The sequence below is a fragment of the Bicyclus anynana genome, chromosome 1 (genome assembly GCF_947172395.1).
Source record: "Bicyclus anynana chromosome 1, ilBicAnyn1.1, whole genome shotgun sequence".
In the NCBI taxonomy this organism is placed as follows: domain Eukaryota; kingdom Metazoa; phylum Arthropoda; class Insecta; order Lepidoptera; family Nymphalidae; genus Bicyclus; species Bicyclus anynana.
This window is the reverse complement of record NC_069083.1, coordinates 17,022,666-17,036,714: the sequence shown is the minus strand read 5'-3', so window position 1 is coordinate 17,036,714 and position 14,049 is coordinate 17,022,666. Positions and strand designations below refer to the sequence as shown.

Genomic DNA, 14,049 nt, shown 5'->3' with positions numbered 1-14,049 from the left:
GGAGTAAAGATGAAATCGAGACTAATGCTGCCGAGTTCGACATCACACATCGTTACAGAATAGCGCTACAGAATGATCTAAGCTCCAAATCTTCGTGTTTTGTTGCAGAGAGGAGATCTGTCTTCTACCACCAAATTAGAGGACTAATTAAATAAAGTGACAATTTATAGCCTCAATAGCTTAACGGTAAGAGCGGTCGGACTCCGAGGGGTAGTGGTTCGATCCCCGCCCCTTTGGTCTATTGTCGTACCTACTCCTAACACAGTCAAGTAAAAAAAAAACAATGTTGAGTCCTATCAGTCTTAGCTTCTTTAAGTTGACACTATAATCAAGGTATCTCTCAGCGGCGTGACTCTACGGAGTTATCTCACGTAGGTAGTTTATTTATGCGCGGTCATACGGCTCGTCGGTGGATAGCGAGATGGCGGTGTAACGTTACACCACACGGTCACGTAATGTTACACTGAGGTTACACCCGTCCATCCGAGCGGATGAGAAACTCTTAGCGAATAGCGGGTGCAACAGTAACAGGTTTGACTAGACTCTAGCTCTAGTGGTAATGTCAATAGAGGTGACGTAACCACTATTCTAAGGATGACTCATGACATAAATTTAAATTAAATTAAGCTCTTAATCGGCGTTCTTTCGTCAAGCAATTACCTCTTACGAGAAGTACAGCTAAACGAAATCGGAATCTTGCATTTGCATACAATTACACACGAAACCATTTGTAAAGAGGAATATAAATTAAATAAGAATAACAAAACTTAGAATTGATAGATTTGGATGTCGTTTTACAGTGTATAATAATATCAAAAGTTCTTCAAATACCTGCAATCACTTTGCTATATCTATAAATCATATATTCGTACATACATCTCATTGCTCTCAGTGGCTTGTATTCTAAGAAATGAAAGCTACTGAGTACATTTGGTATTTATTTAATAAACTACGTAACGTAAGATTATTTATCCATCACTCAGTGAAGTAGCTAAAGCTAAAAGATTCTAAAAGATCTAATGACATAATCATCATGATTTATCAGTTATCAAATCGTGAAAATTAAACCGAAAATAAATAATATTTATGATTCATAGCAAGTAAATAAAAACACATAAAAGTACAATAAGCGTTTAACAAACTATTTACAATTTCCTTTTTTGCACAATTAATGTTTTTCATGTCAAAAAAATACCGATCACATTGAGAACCTCCTCTTTTTTGAAGTCGGTTAAAAATAATAATTGGTCCCTACCAACATTAAAAACGCGAAAGTTTGTATGTTACTCTTTCACGCAACAACTACTGAATAATAAAAAATATTATGATATTTGAAATGGATATAGATTGGTAGGGCCCTTGACTAACAACCAACGTAGGCTACTTTTTATGCCATAGAAAAATATTTATAGATTCCATTTCATCTAGATTAAATGAGAGTTGTCCGAAAAAAAAATTCAGTATTTCACAGAGTCACGGGCCTTCGCTAGTTGGATGCTACCAAAAAATTAAATTACGACTTTCTCAGACGTAGAATGCTGCTAGAGCTACAGTTATCTAAGCTCCTAGGCGGTAAAGTAGAAACTATAAAAAGTTTCATGTGTTTTGTATCGTAACTAAATAATTCATCACTGCATTTATGTATGAAATAAATGTGCTAGGCTTTTAAAAACATATACGTTTTGTATTTCAAACAAAGATGATTTGTATTAAGATTTAAAAATATTTAAAAATTTCTCCTAGACTAGGGTGTAAGTAGGTACGTACATTTTAATACATACCTACTATGTTTTACATTATTGTCTGTGATTTTTGGAAACTGTCGTAAATTAGATAATCTTTACATTTAAGTCATTGACCTCTTATAATAAAAGGACGCACGTAGAAAATTTCATGTAATAAATTTCACTTAAAAACTGGCCAATTTCGCTTTGACAGTTTTAAAATTATTGGTAAAGAAAATTATACCTAAAGGCCTTAAAATATAGTCCAATATTCAATTAAATCCCAAATTCAGAGCAAATGCTTTACAAACCTTAAGGATTAAATTTAAGTTTGAATTTACAAATGCAACTACTTGAATTGTGTGCCAAGAAGTTGTGTTTGGCACTCATTGACTGAGGACGTTTTTTGGTTGCTGATTGTGCTGATAGGAGATTGATGATTTAAGTATATAATGTTTCTAACAATATTAATATAATATTACTTACTGGTGATGTCGTAGACAACTACTGCAACGGTGGAGTCCCTGATGTAGGAAGGTATGAGTGAGCGGAACCGCTCCTGTCCCGCCGTGTCCCACAGCTGCAGTCTCACTGTACGGTCCTCCAGATACATTGTCTTCGAGAGGAAGTCTATACCGATAGTTGCCTGTTGGAATAACACATCTCTATTAAGTTCTTGTTTATAATCCATACTAACTTGAAACATAAATGCAAAAGTAAGAGTCTGTCTGTCTTTTCAGTCGTTACTGCCTGATAATGTAGCTTTCTATTGGTGAAAGAATTTTTCATATTGGCCCAGTAGTTTTGAATTTATGTATTACATACAAAAATACAAATCTTTCAAGCGAGCAAGCATCTGCGGTTAAGAAGTTTGATTTGATTGATTCAACATATCTTAATCTAACATTTACATGAAAAAATTATGAGTTTAAGATGCAAAATCACATAATTATAAATTCATAAAAGAAGTAAGTTTTACATATTTTTCAAGTTATGTTTTATATATAAATGTGTCTTTAGTGTGAATTTGTCTACAGCGATAATAACAACTGTTTAAATACAATACATATCTCTCAGACAACGAAATGGTTATTTTATTCCTCAATCAGCTATATGTTTATGTATGTATGCATATATGTACAATATACATATATTTTGAATGAGAAGTGATAATATAAATATATATAAATAGTAGTGGCAATAACAACAAAATATAATGGCTTCAAAAAAGTTTAAAGCATATCTGCAATACCTATACTTAATGTGATCAAAATTCCTCTTCAATAGGGATAATGAAGTTTTTTAAATTGTATATAAATTAAGAGTATGCTAATAGCAATATTGTACAAGTAACATTTAAAATCTCTAAAAATTTACGAATATTCATCTAATTTTTATTGCATTACAAAAGATTTTTAATCTATTTCGAAATTTCATAATCTTATTTATATATTTTTATAAACATCCAGACAGTCTTAGTTTTTTATGTATTCATATTGACCTTATTTACCCAAATGTCTCATAAAAATCAATATATTTAAATCTTGTCATCATCCCAATTGGTAGTAGAATGTGATTGAAGTGTGTACAACAAAAATCTAACAGATAGGCATCAAACCCATTACTACTCACTCCTAGACCATAACAATGGATGTGTTGAGGTTTGGGAGAAAATCTATACTATATAAAGCTGAAAAGTTTGCTTATTTTTTTGGTTGAACACGCTAATCTCAGAAACTACTAGTCCAATATGAAAAATTCTTTCAGTGTTAGATAGCCCATTTATCAAGGAAGGTTATAAGCTATATATTATCCCAGTATTCCTACAGGAATGGAAACCACGCGGGTGAAACCGCGCGGCGTCAGCTAGTAATTCATAATAGTTAATTGTTACACAGTACTCAAACATAAATATGCAATTAATAAAACAAATGTCTATTGCTTTATCCTTATCACCAAAACATTGTGTTATCACTAATCAGCTTTTATTATTACTCCAACAACAATAAAAGTTATTTATGTGTAAAATCGGCTGATAGTTTCAGTGGTTTTTCATTTTCTATTTCATCATAATATTTAAATAAGAATATAAGGCATGTCTTCTTTTAAAACATAATCAGTATTCCTCCACTAAAGTGTTTTTCAGATAGCATGGGTATGGTGACAGTTCGTTTCACTCAAATCAAATGAAATGAAATCATCATTTTATTTGCTCAAAACATGTGGTTACAAAAGATAACATACAAATTTATATGTACAATATTTTAGCCTTCAAGGCGTGCAAATTTCACTCTTGAAAGTTTGCTGCGATTCACGATAATAGTACATATTATGGACGTCTTAAGACAACTGTTGCTGTACCCATGCTATCTGAAGAACACTTTAATTTAAAAGTATGTGTTCATTCTTTTACAAGTTAGCCCTTGACTACAATATCACCTGATGGTAAGTGGTGATTTAATCTAAGATGGAAGTGGGCTAAATTGCTAGTAGTAGCTTGAAGATCTACATATAATTACACAACATCATACCGGAATACTAAATTGCTTTTCTTTGCTGGTGATTGCTGCAATAGACCAACCATTAGGCCTAACATGTGACTACCAAAATATCTTGTGAAGACAAATAGACATTTATCAACCAATAGCAGTGCAGTTGGAAATATTGCAATCTCTTTCATAGTTTTGTTGTGACAAAAGATATACACCCAGGAAAACTCAGCTACGATTGACAAGCATTTGTCTATTTCTTTTCACAAGGTAATGTTATTGGTTGCATGGTAGGACTACTGGGTGGGGTCAAACACTGAAATCTGAAATTAATTCCTATGTTCTTGAGAGGAATAGGGTATGAAATTCTATGCAAATGGATATCATATACTTAATTAATATGTTTATTCAATTTTTTAGGAATTTAATAACACTAGTAAAAAGGATCATGGATATACTTTTATACTTTCAAAGCTGAGAAGTCTCAGGTTCAATCTGCATTCATTAGAGTTAAGGAGGAAGTACTACAATATTACCTCCTAACACAATAAGAAAGGGTGAAAGGCCTAACATTGGGCATGTTCATGAATATGATATCTTTCAAAAAATTAATCAATATTAATCAACATTTCATTTAACAAAATTGTTGAATTTAATTTAATTTACCTCTTGTATATCTCATGTTACATATCTCTGAATATTTAAGATAAGTTGAGAAATTAAAATAAATATACATACAGTCAAATTGAGAAACCTCCTCAATTTGTCTAGTCCGTTTTAAGTCGGTTAATACATAATAAATCTAGAGAATAAGTAACTAAGCAGTTAGGCACTCATAGAAACTAAAAGAGACTTCTAACACAAGCTTGATGTTTATATGAAGTAAAAAGGTTGATTAATATTAGTTAAATTATATTACTTTACTTAAAATAGTAATAGTATAGTATGTACAGTGAAACTCACCTGGTAAGTATTGTCAAAACTATCGTACATGAACCTAGTGATGAGCGACGTTTTTCCCACTGAAAAAACACAAGTTTTGGGTCATTGCACCGGCTAATTACGTCGAGCCTACCAACAAAGAATGCATTGGCTAACGGGAGCAAAGAATAACGTGAGAACTGCGGGAGCGAGCGGCGATGTTACTCATAATCTCGGGTCTACCTAGTACTTCCATTAGTGCTGCGTAATCGGCAATAATTGCGATATAAAAATCGATGTTTCATAAGACAAGGTTCCCACAAATCGAAGTGGGTCGATGTAGGTCAGTAATTCGATAAGTCTAGACAAATCTATATACGTGTCGTAAATTCAAAAACTATAAATTAAAGATGTACGGCTGCCTGGCCAATTTGATTTCGACTCACCGCTCTGTTCGCCCAGGAATACGAGCTTAAACTTGCGCAAGGGATTACCGAATTCACCCGACGTAGACATGGTTATTGTATGATTAAATTAAGTTCGCTTAACTATAATTTCACAGTAATTCTTATCACAGAAAACTACATGAACAATGACAGTTCTTCGACCACTCCTGCTGCAGGCACACACGACGAGGCACACGAGCGCAGCGCCGCCACGTTACGGCAGACTGACGGCGCTAGTCGCTATTCGAAAGCCAACTCAGCAAAATGACATCATTAAAATATTGAATCGAGTTTTCCACACAATATTGACTGGTTTAGTTAGTTTGTGTACAAAGTTTTGTATGATAAACTTATATTTCCGCCAAAAATTCCTAATAAAGCTCATGAATTTTATCCTAAATTGATTTATTCTTGAACGAAGACGCACCCTTCATCTAATTTGACAATACAAATGAAGTTTGACAACGACAGTGACACTGACATTAGACTTTAGAGGAAGAAAATACTGTAGACAGAGAACTGTCAGAATTATTATAAAAAAATTCATAAGTCTCAGAACTCAAAGCTGTAAAGCAAACAGAAATATGGCTTCTACAAACTATAGTTCTTTTCATGAAAGAAGTCCCCCAGACGCGGCGCTTACGAACAATTTTTAAATTTACCGCCCAAAATTCGTTCGTTCTCGACTAATGTACTAAAGTAGTCCGTAGTCCCTACTAGGCCTAATGGCGCTCATTGTCATTTGGTAATGGTAGTCATAATATCAAGGCACTGACAATTTTAGTTTAGGTTTTAGCCGCGGGACTTCTTTCATGGAAAGGACTCTACATCCGTATACCAAGAAACTGCGTCAACAAGCGCGGGTTTTGAACATTGTTTACCGTTTAAACTGTTTAATCATGTATACAAACAAATGGGCCTACAAATAAGCCCGAATTACAAAAGTATTAAGGTTTATACTATAATTAATTAGGTCATTTCAAGTTACTACTATGTTTACTGACATTTAAGTAGGTGTGGCCATTTTTTTTGATTTTTGAAGCAATAGGGCACATGCAAGAATAATAATATTTTAGTTAGTCTTAATAGGTCCATGTAATATCGTGAACCGCGGCAAATTTTCAAGAGTGAAACGAACGGTACAAGAGCAATTTCTAACAGACTGCCATTGAAATAGTTCGATGCTTTACAAATTAAACCAAAATGTGATGTTTAAAACTTTATTAAAATAATATAGGTAACTGTACAAAATCATATTTTGAAAGTTATCACAAAAACATGTAACCATTCAGTAATTAAATATAACCTAGTTAACAGGTAGGTACAGTTAACCAGAATAGTTTGTTTTATACATTTTCATAACATATAGGTTTTCTTATCAGTCACATTTCAACCTTGTTTTTAATACAGATAAAAATAAAACATGAAAAAAACAATACAAATTTTTAGAAAGTAAGTTTGTACAAGATTTTTTTTTTGCACTTATTTCATTTTTTTTATTGTAGGCATATAATTCTTATTAGGGTATAATTTATTCTAATGATTGTAAGGAAGTTTTTTAATCTTATCCTATTTTTTTTAAATTTGTACATGTATATTTTAATAGGTAAGAATGTAAGATACCTATTACACACAAAGCCAATGTTTTTTAATAGGCCTATGTAAATGGCCTTTTACATCTAAATACTTAGTACTAATATTATTTTAATTTTGAATAAACATTGTGAAATCAATGATGAATCAAAATCTTTGGTTATATAATGTTAGCTACTGTGGCCGCACAATTGCACAAATTAGAATGTTTTTACACATTAAGGGCTGGGTTCACCATATTTTGTGTTGGATAGTCTAACTGTAAGTTTGGTCACTTTTTACTTTATGTCGACTGACAAGGACATAACTTGTGATTAGGCTATCAGACACTTGACAGAAGCTGGTGTAACCAGCTCATATTATTGCAAGAATTTGCTTCATAAATTTCCATTTATTAATACCACCATCTAATATAATACACAAATGGTATTACAATAGGGTAGTTGACTCATATTATATTGATTTTATGCAATATTAATTTCGTATAGTAAAAATTATGTATTTTATAATTATTCCAAACTTTAAAAACGCTGTCGTCCATTTTGTGACGTCACGATGTTACTTAACGTCATTAAAGGAATAAACGTTTGGTTATGGGTTAGTGTACACGTGACGTCATGAAACAGATAACATATTATAGACCATCATGGCTAATAGCATTTTGGTTCGCATTGTCAAAAAAATATTTTAAAATTAAAATTTTCCTGTATTCATGACGCTAAAAATATGATAATTTTTTTCAATCTAGTAGAATGATAATAAACAATTTAAGACCCTTTTAAAAAAAATGTCAACTAGCCTATTTTACAGTACATTTATAGCATTAGTTTATAGCGTTGGTTTATCGTTGCAGACCACTGAAAACGCCACAAACTTTTCAGAACCGGTGCCCAAAACTGGAACTAACGTCGCAGTCAGTTGCCATTTTGCGGGACTATAAATTATAGTCCTTTTCATGACAGAAGTCCCGTGACTAAAATCTGAACTAAAATTGACAGCGCCTTACACAAATGACAATAAGACCGCCATTCAAGTTCAGCCATAAATGCCTTTTTTTGACACAAACAAGTTGCCGGCACAGTTAAGAGAATTTGGAAAGTACAGTTTTAGCTCTTTAACTGTTTTCTAGTCAGCTGCGCTGCGCCTTTAATGGCTTTCATTTTCTTAACTCTTGACACAAAATACTACTACAAAATATTGTCGTCGATAACAGTGTAAGCAAATAAACTAGCATACAACAGGTGGTACACATTTGATTCCAATCCTATACACGCACGAAATGTTTAAAGCAGCAACATAGTTGCAATTCCCAGCTGCAAGAATTAATTTGAGTTAATCAAGCCAAATGGTTGTTATTCAAGTTTTCAGTGAACTTAATTTTCATTTAAAAGCATATCAGTTTCAAAACTTTAGCATGATGAGTGTCATATTGAATCACAACCCGATACTCAATCATGTCCAGTACCTAACTATCACCTCTGAATCAAAGGCTAAGGTCATATCCACTGGACTATTACGGCTCTATCACGGAAAATGTTGAAAAATCGCCAAGAAAGCATTTTTTGTACCAATCAACATCAGGGTTGTCAATACACCAGCAACAAACCAGAACACAGAAATGTTGGTAAGCGGCAGAAATAAGCATGGCCTTTAGTCATTGACGTCTTATAATAAAAGGACGCACAATCATGTAGAAAATTTCACTTAAAAAGTGGCCAATTATGCTTTGACAGTTTTAGAATTATTGGCAAAGAAAATTATACCTAAAGGCCTATAAATATAGTCCAATATTCAATAAGATCCCAAATTCAGAGCAAATTCAACCTTAAAGATTGAGTTTGAGGTTGAATTTGGTTGAATTTGCGACTACTTGAATTGAGTGCCAAGAAGTTGTGTTTGGTTTTTTGGTAGCTGATTGTGTATTCACTTCTTAATAGAAGATCGATGCCTTTAGTAATTACTTCACTGGACAAATTCTGGCGTAAAAAACAAAGTGCCATACAAAATGAAAACAAAAAATAATTTATAATCCATTATAAACTTCCACAAAGTAGAAGATGATTAACCCAATATTTAACAATATTGAGTCTCACCATACCAAATATATGAAAGCAATATGCCAATGCCACATTAATACTGCACTATTGTACCTCAAAAAACATGTATGGCTGTAATAAATAAATTAAAGATATGCATATCAAAATCTACGGAGCGTGTCGTCTTGGAGGAAACATATTCTCCTCGACAACTATAACACCGCACAACAAATCGTAGCCCGTACGATTATGGCGGAATAGGAACAAAACAACGCACAGAGGAAACAACAGAGATATTAGGAAGTTCTTCATCAAGGAGCGGGCTAACGCTAGGGGGAAGCTCAAGGGTTTGCCGGGGTACAGGAGCACTGTCTCCCTGGGTCTGCCTTCCACTGGTACGACGGCCGTGGCTGTGACTAGACGGAGGCCGAGTAGGGCTTTGCCTGGAGTCGCGCCGCCCGTGCGTCCCACACTACCGCTGAGGCAAAAAGCCTGAAATATAAAAAAAAAATAATGTGTACAATTATAACCATAGTGTAGGAAATAATAGTCTGAGACGGATTGACGTCGCTCGATCTCGTGTTGGCTCGTGCCGACGATAGCTGGCGCGACTTGTTTTCGTTAAGAGTAGGGATTTAGAGAAGGGTAGCGATCGATTGGCGGGAACGACTTGCGATATAAGGCGCTCGTCGTACGGTCGACTTCAGTATGCTCGTGGCGTTGTGTAATTCTTTATGGGTTACTTCGGATAGGCGGGGAGTGTCTTGAGTGGAAAGTGTTAGTTAACTGTCAAAGACGTCTTTAACCCTACACACAACATTCACAAGTGCGTGACTCCACTCAAGGTTTCTGCCATTCTAGGGCCTTATTTTGATTACAGCTTGATTTGTTAATTAAGTTGTCCTGACAAATGTTGTCAGGACAACTTAATGTCAGACTTCTATTTCCTACAATATAGAATTAACATAACCAAATGAATTTTTTTAAAGCTAAATAAAGCTTCAATAGACACAGTTCTCCTATTCAGATCCATAATGAATAAGGTAAATTTTGAACTGCTGTAATCTAATTATGTAACTAAACTAATTAAGATTTAATTTTTCCAAAACCTTGGCTACTTTTCACATACGAAGATGCACTTATGTGCTACTAGGTATTTAACTTTCATGTAAATGAAGTGTTTAGCTCTGACCACCAAACCGTGACAAAGTGGATAACATTGTGTAATGCGAAATATGCAACAAACATATGTAATCTGATGTAATCTTTTTAAGATTACGCTTACTTTTTACAGTCACCGCTCAAGCCAAAGCCAAAGGTGACGCCAAGGAGGGGTAGGGGGTCTACGCCCTCTAGAGATAAAATAATAATATGCAACAAAAGTTCCAAGACAATCAATCAACTTCTATAGTCCATAGTCACTCTAGAGATATAGTGGTACAATTACAATAAAGCTGCATACTTTTGACTCTACCTACAATTTATATTTAACCTTTTTATCATCGTCCTTACATATATCAACTTGCCACCCTCTTCTAGACTACAGGCTGGCAACACCCTTGGCCATTTTTTTGATTTGATTGCACCACTGTCTTCAGACTGTACTCTTCACAGCAGATTTATTTTATAAAAAACAAGTTTTTGTGTAAAATAATAACTTACTTGTAAATATAGACTTAGTCTATACAAATAACCTCAATTTAAAAAGATGAAGATAAGTAATTGTGTTCTAATCTTTGCCTTGCATTGAATCTTCTTATATTACGAATATTATTTAAACGGGTACATTTCACGATAAGACAACAAGATTTTTAATGTCGATATTTCGACCCAGTTGCATGGATCGTGGTCACAACGGGACTGAAGTCTGTGAGATGCAAATTTAAAATCATTACTTCTTATATTAATTTATAAGTATTGATAACATCATACCTCAAATAGGCACACCAGAATTCTGTAGATTATCTCCAGTACAAATATTTCTGATGTGAGTTCTAATGCAAACTTGTAGTCATCATAGTTCTCACTGAACTTATAGAAATCAAACTTGTCCAAGTCACTGAAATATAGATAATAGTGAAGAACTTTACATGGTATCCCTCACACAATTCTAAAAAAACATTGTTAAAAATTAATCTATACTAATAATATAAATGCAAAAGTAAGTCTGTCTGTCTGATACCTTTTCACAGCTAAATGGCTGTACCGATCAAGATGAATTATGGTATAATGTTAAATGGGACCTTGGAGCAAAATATAGAGTACTTTTTGACCATAAAATACAAATAGAAGGGGGCGAAATAGGGGTTTAAAATTTGTATGAAAAGTTCTTAATTTTAAAAGTTTGTTCATAAATCATAAAAAAAATAATGGGGATGTGATTCAAGAATTTTAAAATTCAACCCTTGAAATAGTAAAATAGGGGTTTTAAGTTTACATTAACTTCCACACAGATGAAGTCGAGGTTGTCCTCCAGTTATGTATATAAATAAATAGATTAGAGAAAAAATCATGTGTTTGTTATACTATATTACCAAATACCGAACAAAACATCTGTACTTGTTTGAATAAAATTGTTACTCTGTTTAAATCCAGTAGGCCTAAGTTGAGTCAAGAGTCAACTTAAAAATAAGGAATAGAAATCATTTCACTTACATCATTTCAAACATGTCCACAGCTATGAATGTTACAATCAGCTTCAGTATGAATAGCAGAAGAAAATCAATAAACTCAGCCAAAACTCTTTTATGTAATGATGGTATCACATATTCAAAACCTCCATATCTTGCAATTGCTGGAAAATATTATGAATAAAAAATAATATGTTTATAGAAACTGAGCCTGCATAAGCTAGACCTGCTCATTTTATAAAAACTAAAAGTTTGTCAGCCCATTCTCAGGATCTGGACGGTGTTACGAGTTCCTTGAGGTGGTATCAATATTCATTATTAATATTATTAAAAAAAGAGGTTATTTGATGATTTGAGTTCAGTTCTTTGTTAGGCAGCGTGAGTGGCGTCATGCTGCTAGTTGCATTAGTGATTTTGTGCAATAATGTTTCATTATATAATTATACATTTTCCCTGTTTTGTTATTTGAACATTTGTAAAAAATCAAAGCTGTAGCTCACACATCCAGTACAAGAAACATCATTAAGTAGACATTGGCAAATGCATGCAATGTAATGCACGGACATCACAGCCAAATCCAAAATACATTACAAATAATGCATGGACAGTCAATTTGTTAAATCTCTATAGTTGTACTGACATAATCTTAAGCTAATTTCAATAATAATAATATGGATCACAAAAAAATAATGAGATAAGACAAATTACTTAAGAGAGAGAAGTAGAATGTAAGAAATTAAACTCAACTTTACATCACTTCGGATTATACTCAAGTCATTTTAAAATATTTTTATTAAAACCATTGTTGCGTTTTTCAAGGTGTTAATTTATAATTTATGTTTAATTTATTATGTATTCAAAGCACTTTAGCATATTTATCATTTTACTAGCTGTACCTTGCTGTTACATCTTGCTGTTATTCACATAAAAGTATCCAATAGCAGTAGATGTAAATAAAACATAGCTTCACCCACATAGTTCCCATTCCCATGGGAATATGGGAATATAAAATAGCATCAAACACTCACAAACAATGTGGCTGACTAAAATTTCTTGTTTTAAAAAGATTACACAAAGATGAGAGAATAAGAATTTAAATAGATCTGCTATGTAAAGTTACTTCCAATCCATACTAATATTATGAACATAAGTCTGTCTCTCACAGCTAAGCAGCTCAATGAATCAATGTTGTTGCATTCTGGTACCTTGGACCTTGAGCAGAACATAGTCTATTTTTTATCCTAGAAAAATCTACAGTTTCAGTAGCATTTGTGATAAATAGAATTAATTGAAAACACAATTGCAGGCAACCGTTAGTAAAAAATAAGTCATACTTTCTGCTGGTGCCTGCGGATCAGCGGGGCCCTGGTTCTCTGCCGGCGGTCTCGGAGGGCCTGGCACTTGAAATGGCAATGGCTGTCCTTGGAACTGATAGTTGTTGTTGAGAAGCGGAACGTTCGTGGTGTTGCTCTGCAGTCCTTGAAGCGTCATCATATAGTAAGGGAAACATGTCGATAGGTTCTGATACATTTGCGCTTGCTGTATCCATAGTCTCAACGCCTTGAAGTAGAGTTCACGTTCCGACGTCTCCATCGGCGGTTCTTCAATATCCACAAGCCTCTCGGTTTCCGACATTGTGGTTAAAGTATTAAACTACATTAATGTGACGAAACGACGAATTTTCGAATAGTTTCAATAATAGTAGGTACACGTCAGTTTTGTTGTTTTATTTCAGAAAAAAATGTTTTGCTTATAACTTTAGATGTCAAATTCAATTTCCGTAACGTCAAATATTGACAATTGACATAAAACTAATGTCATGTCATAGTCATTGTCAAATACTTTGTGATGCTAGGGATGTCGAACGATAATGTTCAAATCGATATTTTTATACTTTACAATAAAATATCAATTTAAGCAGTTCAATAATAGGCTACTTGCCTCTTTTGTATACAGTGTTTAAACTGAATTATGGAAGTATTATAAGCTATATTTTATTGTCCCGTCAATAATAAGCAGTAAAAAAATTAATATAAATGAAAAAATATCTACGTAAAAATTTTGCCGCCGAAACACAGCACATTAGCAAGTGACGTCATTCATAGAGATGACAGCGTGATTGGCGTTTGCAGTGATGTGATTATATTACATCACCGCAAGCGCCAATCACAAACCGATGCCTTGTAGCGAATGACGTTACAGTTTATGAT

General features: G+C 33.5%; 2 protein-coding genes across 3 annotated transcripts in view; both read right to left on the bottom strand.

The window, feature by feature from the left end:
- LOC112050120 (ras-related protein Rab6) overlaps window positions 1-6,021 on the bottom strand; it is a 35,019-nt gene extending 28,998 nt beyond the window's left edge. Inside the window, exons 1-3 of one of the 2 annotated variants that reach the window (XM_024088273.2) lie at window positions 5,581-6,021; window positions 5,177-5,235; window positions 2,211-2,370 (exon numbers count right to left, since the gene is read on the bottom strand). In XM_024088273.2, the coding sequence (XP_023944041.1) occupies window positions 2,211-2,370; window positions 5,177-5,235; window positions 5,581-5,650 (289 nt within the window). In that variant the 5' untranslated portion in view covers window positions 5,651-6,021. The remainder of the gene's footprint in view (window positions 1-2,210; window positions 2,371-5,176; window positions 5,236-5,580) is intronic. The other variant, XM_024088274.2, reaches the window with a different exon arrangement.
- A 765-nt stretch (window positions 6,022-6,786) lies between these two features.
- LOC112051021 (protein FAM8A1) lies at window positions 6,787-13,625 on the bottom strand. Its single transcript, XM_024089481.2, has 4 exons — window positions 13,174-13,625; window positions 11,865-12,003; window positions 11,142-11,268; window positions 6,787-9,701 (listed from the first exon to the last, which is right to left on the bottom strand). The coding sequence occupies exons 1-4, from the start codon at window positions 13,472-13,474 to the stop codon at window positions 9,378-9,380; spliced, it is 891 nt and encodes a 296-aa protein (XP_023945249.2). The 5' UTR covers window positions 13,475-13,625; the 3' UTR covers window positions 6,787-9,377.
- Between the last annotated feature and the right edge of the window lie 424 nt (window positions 13,626-14,049).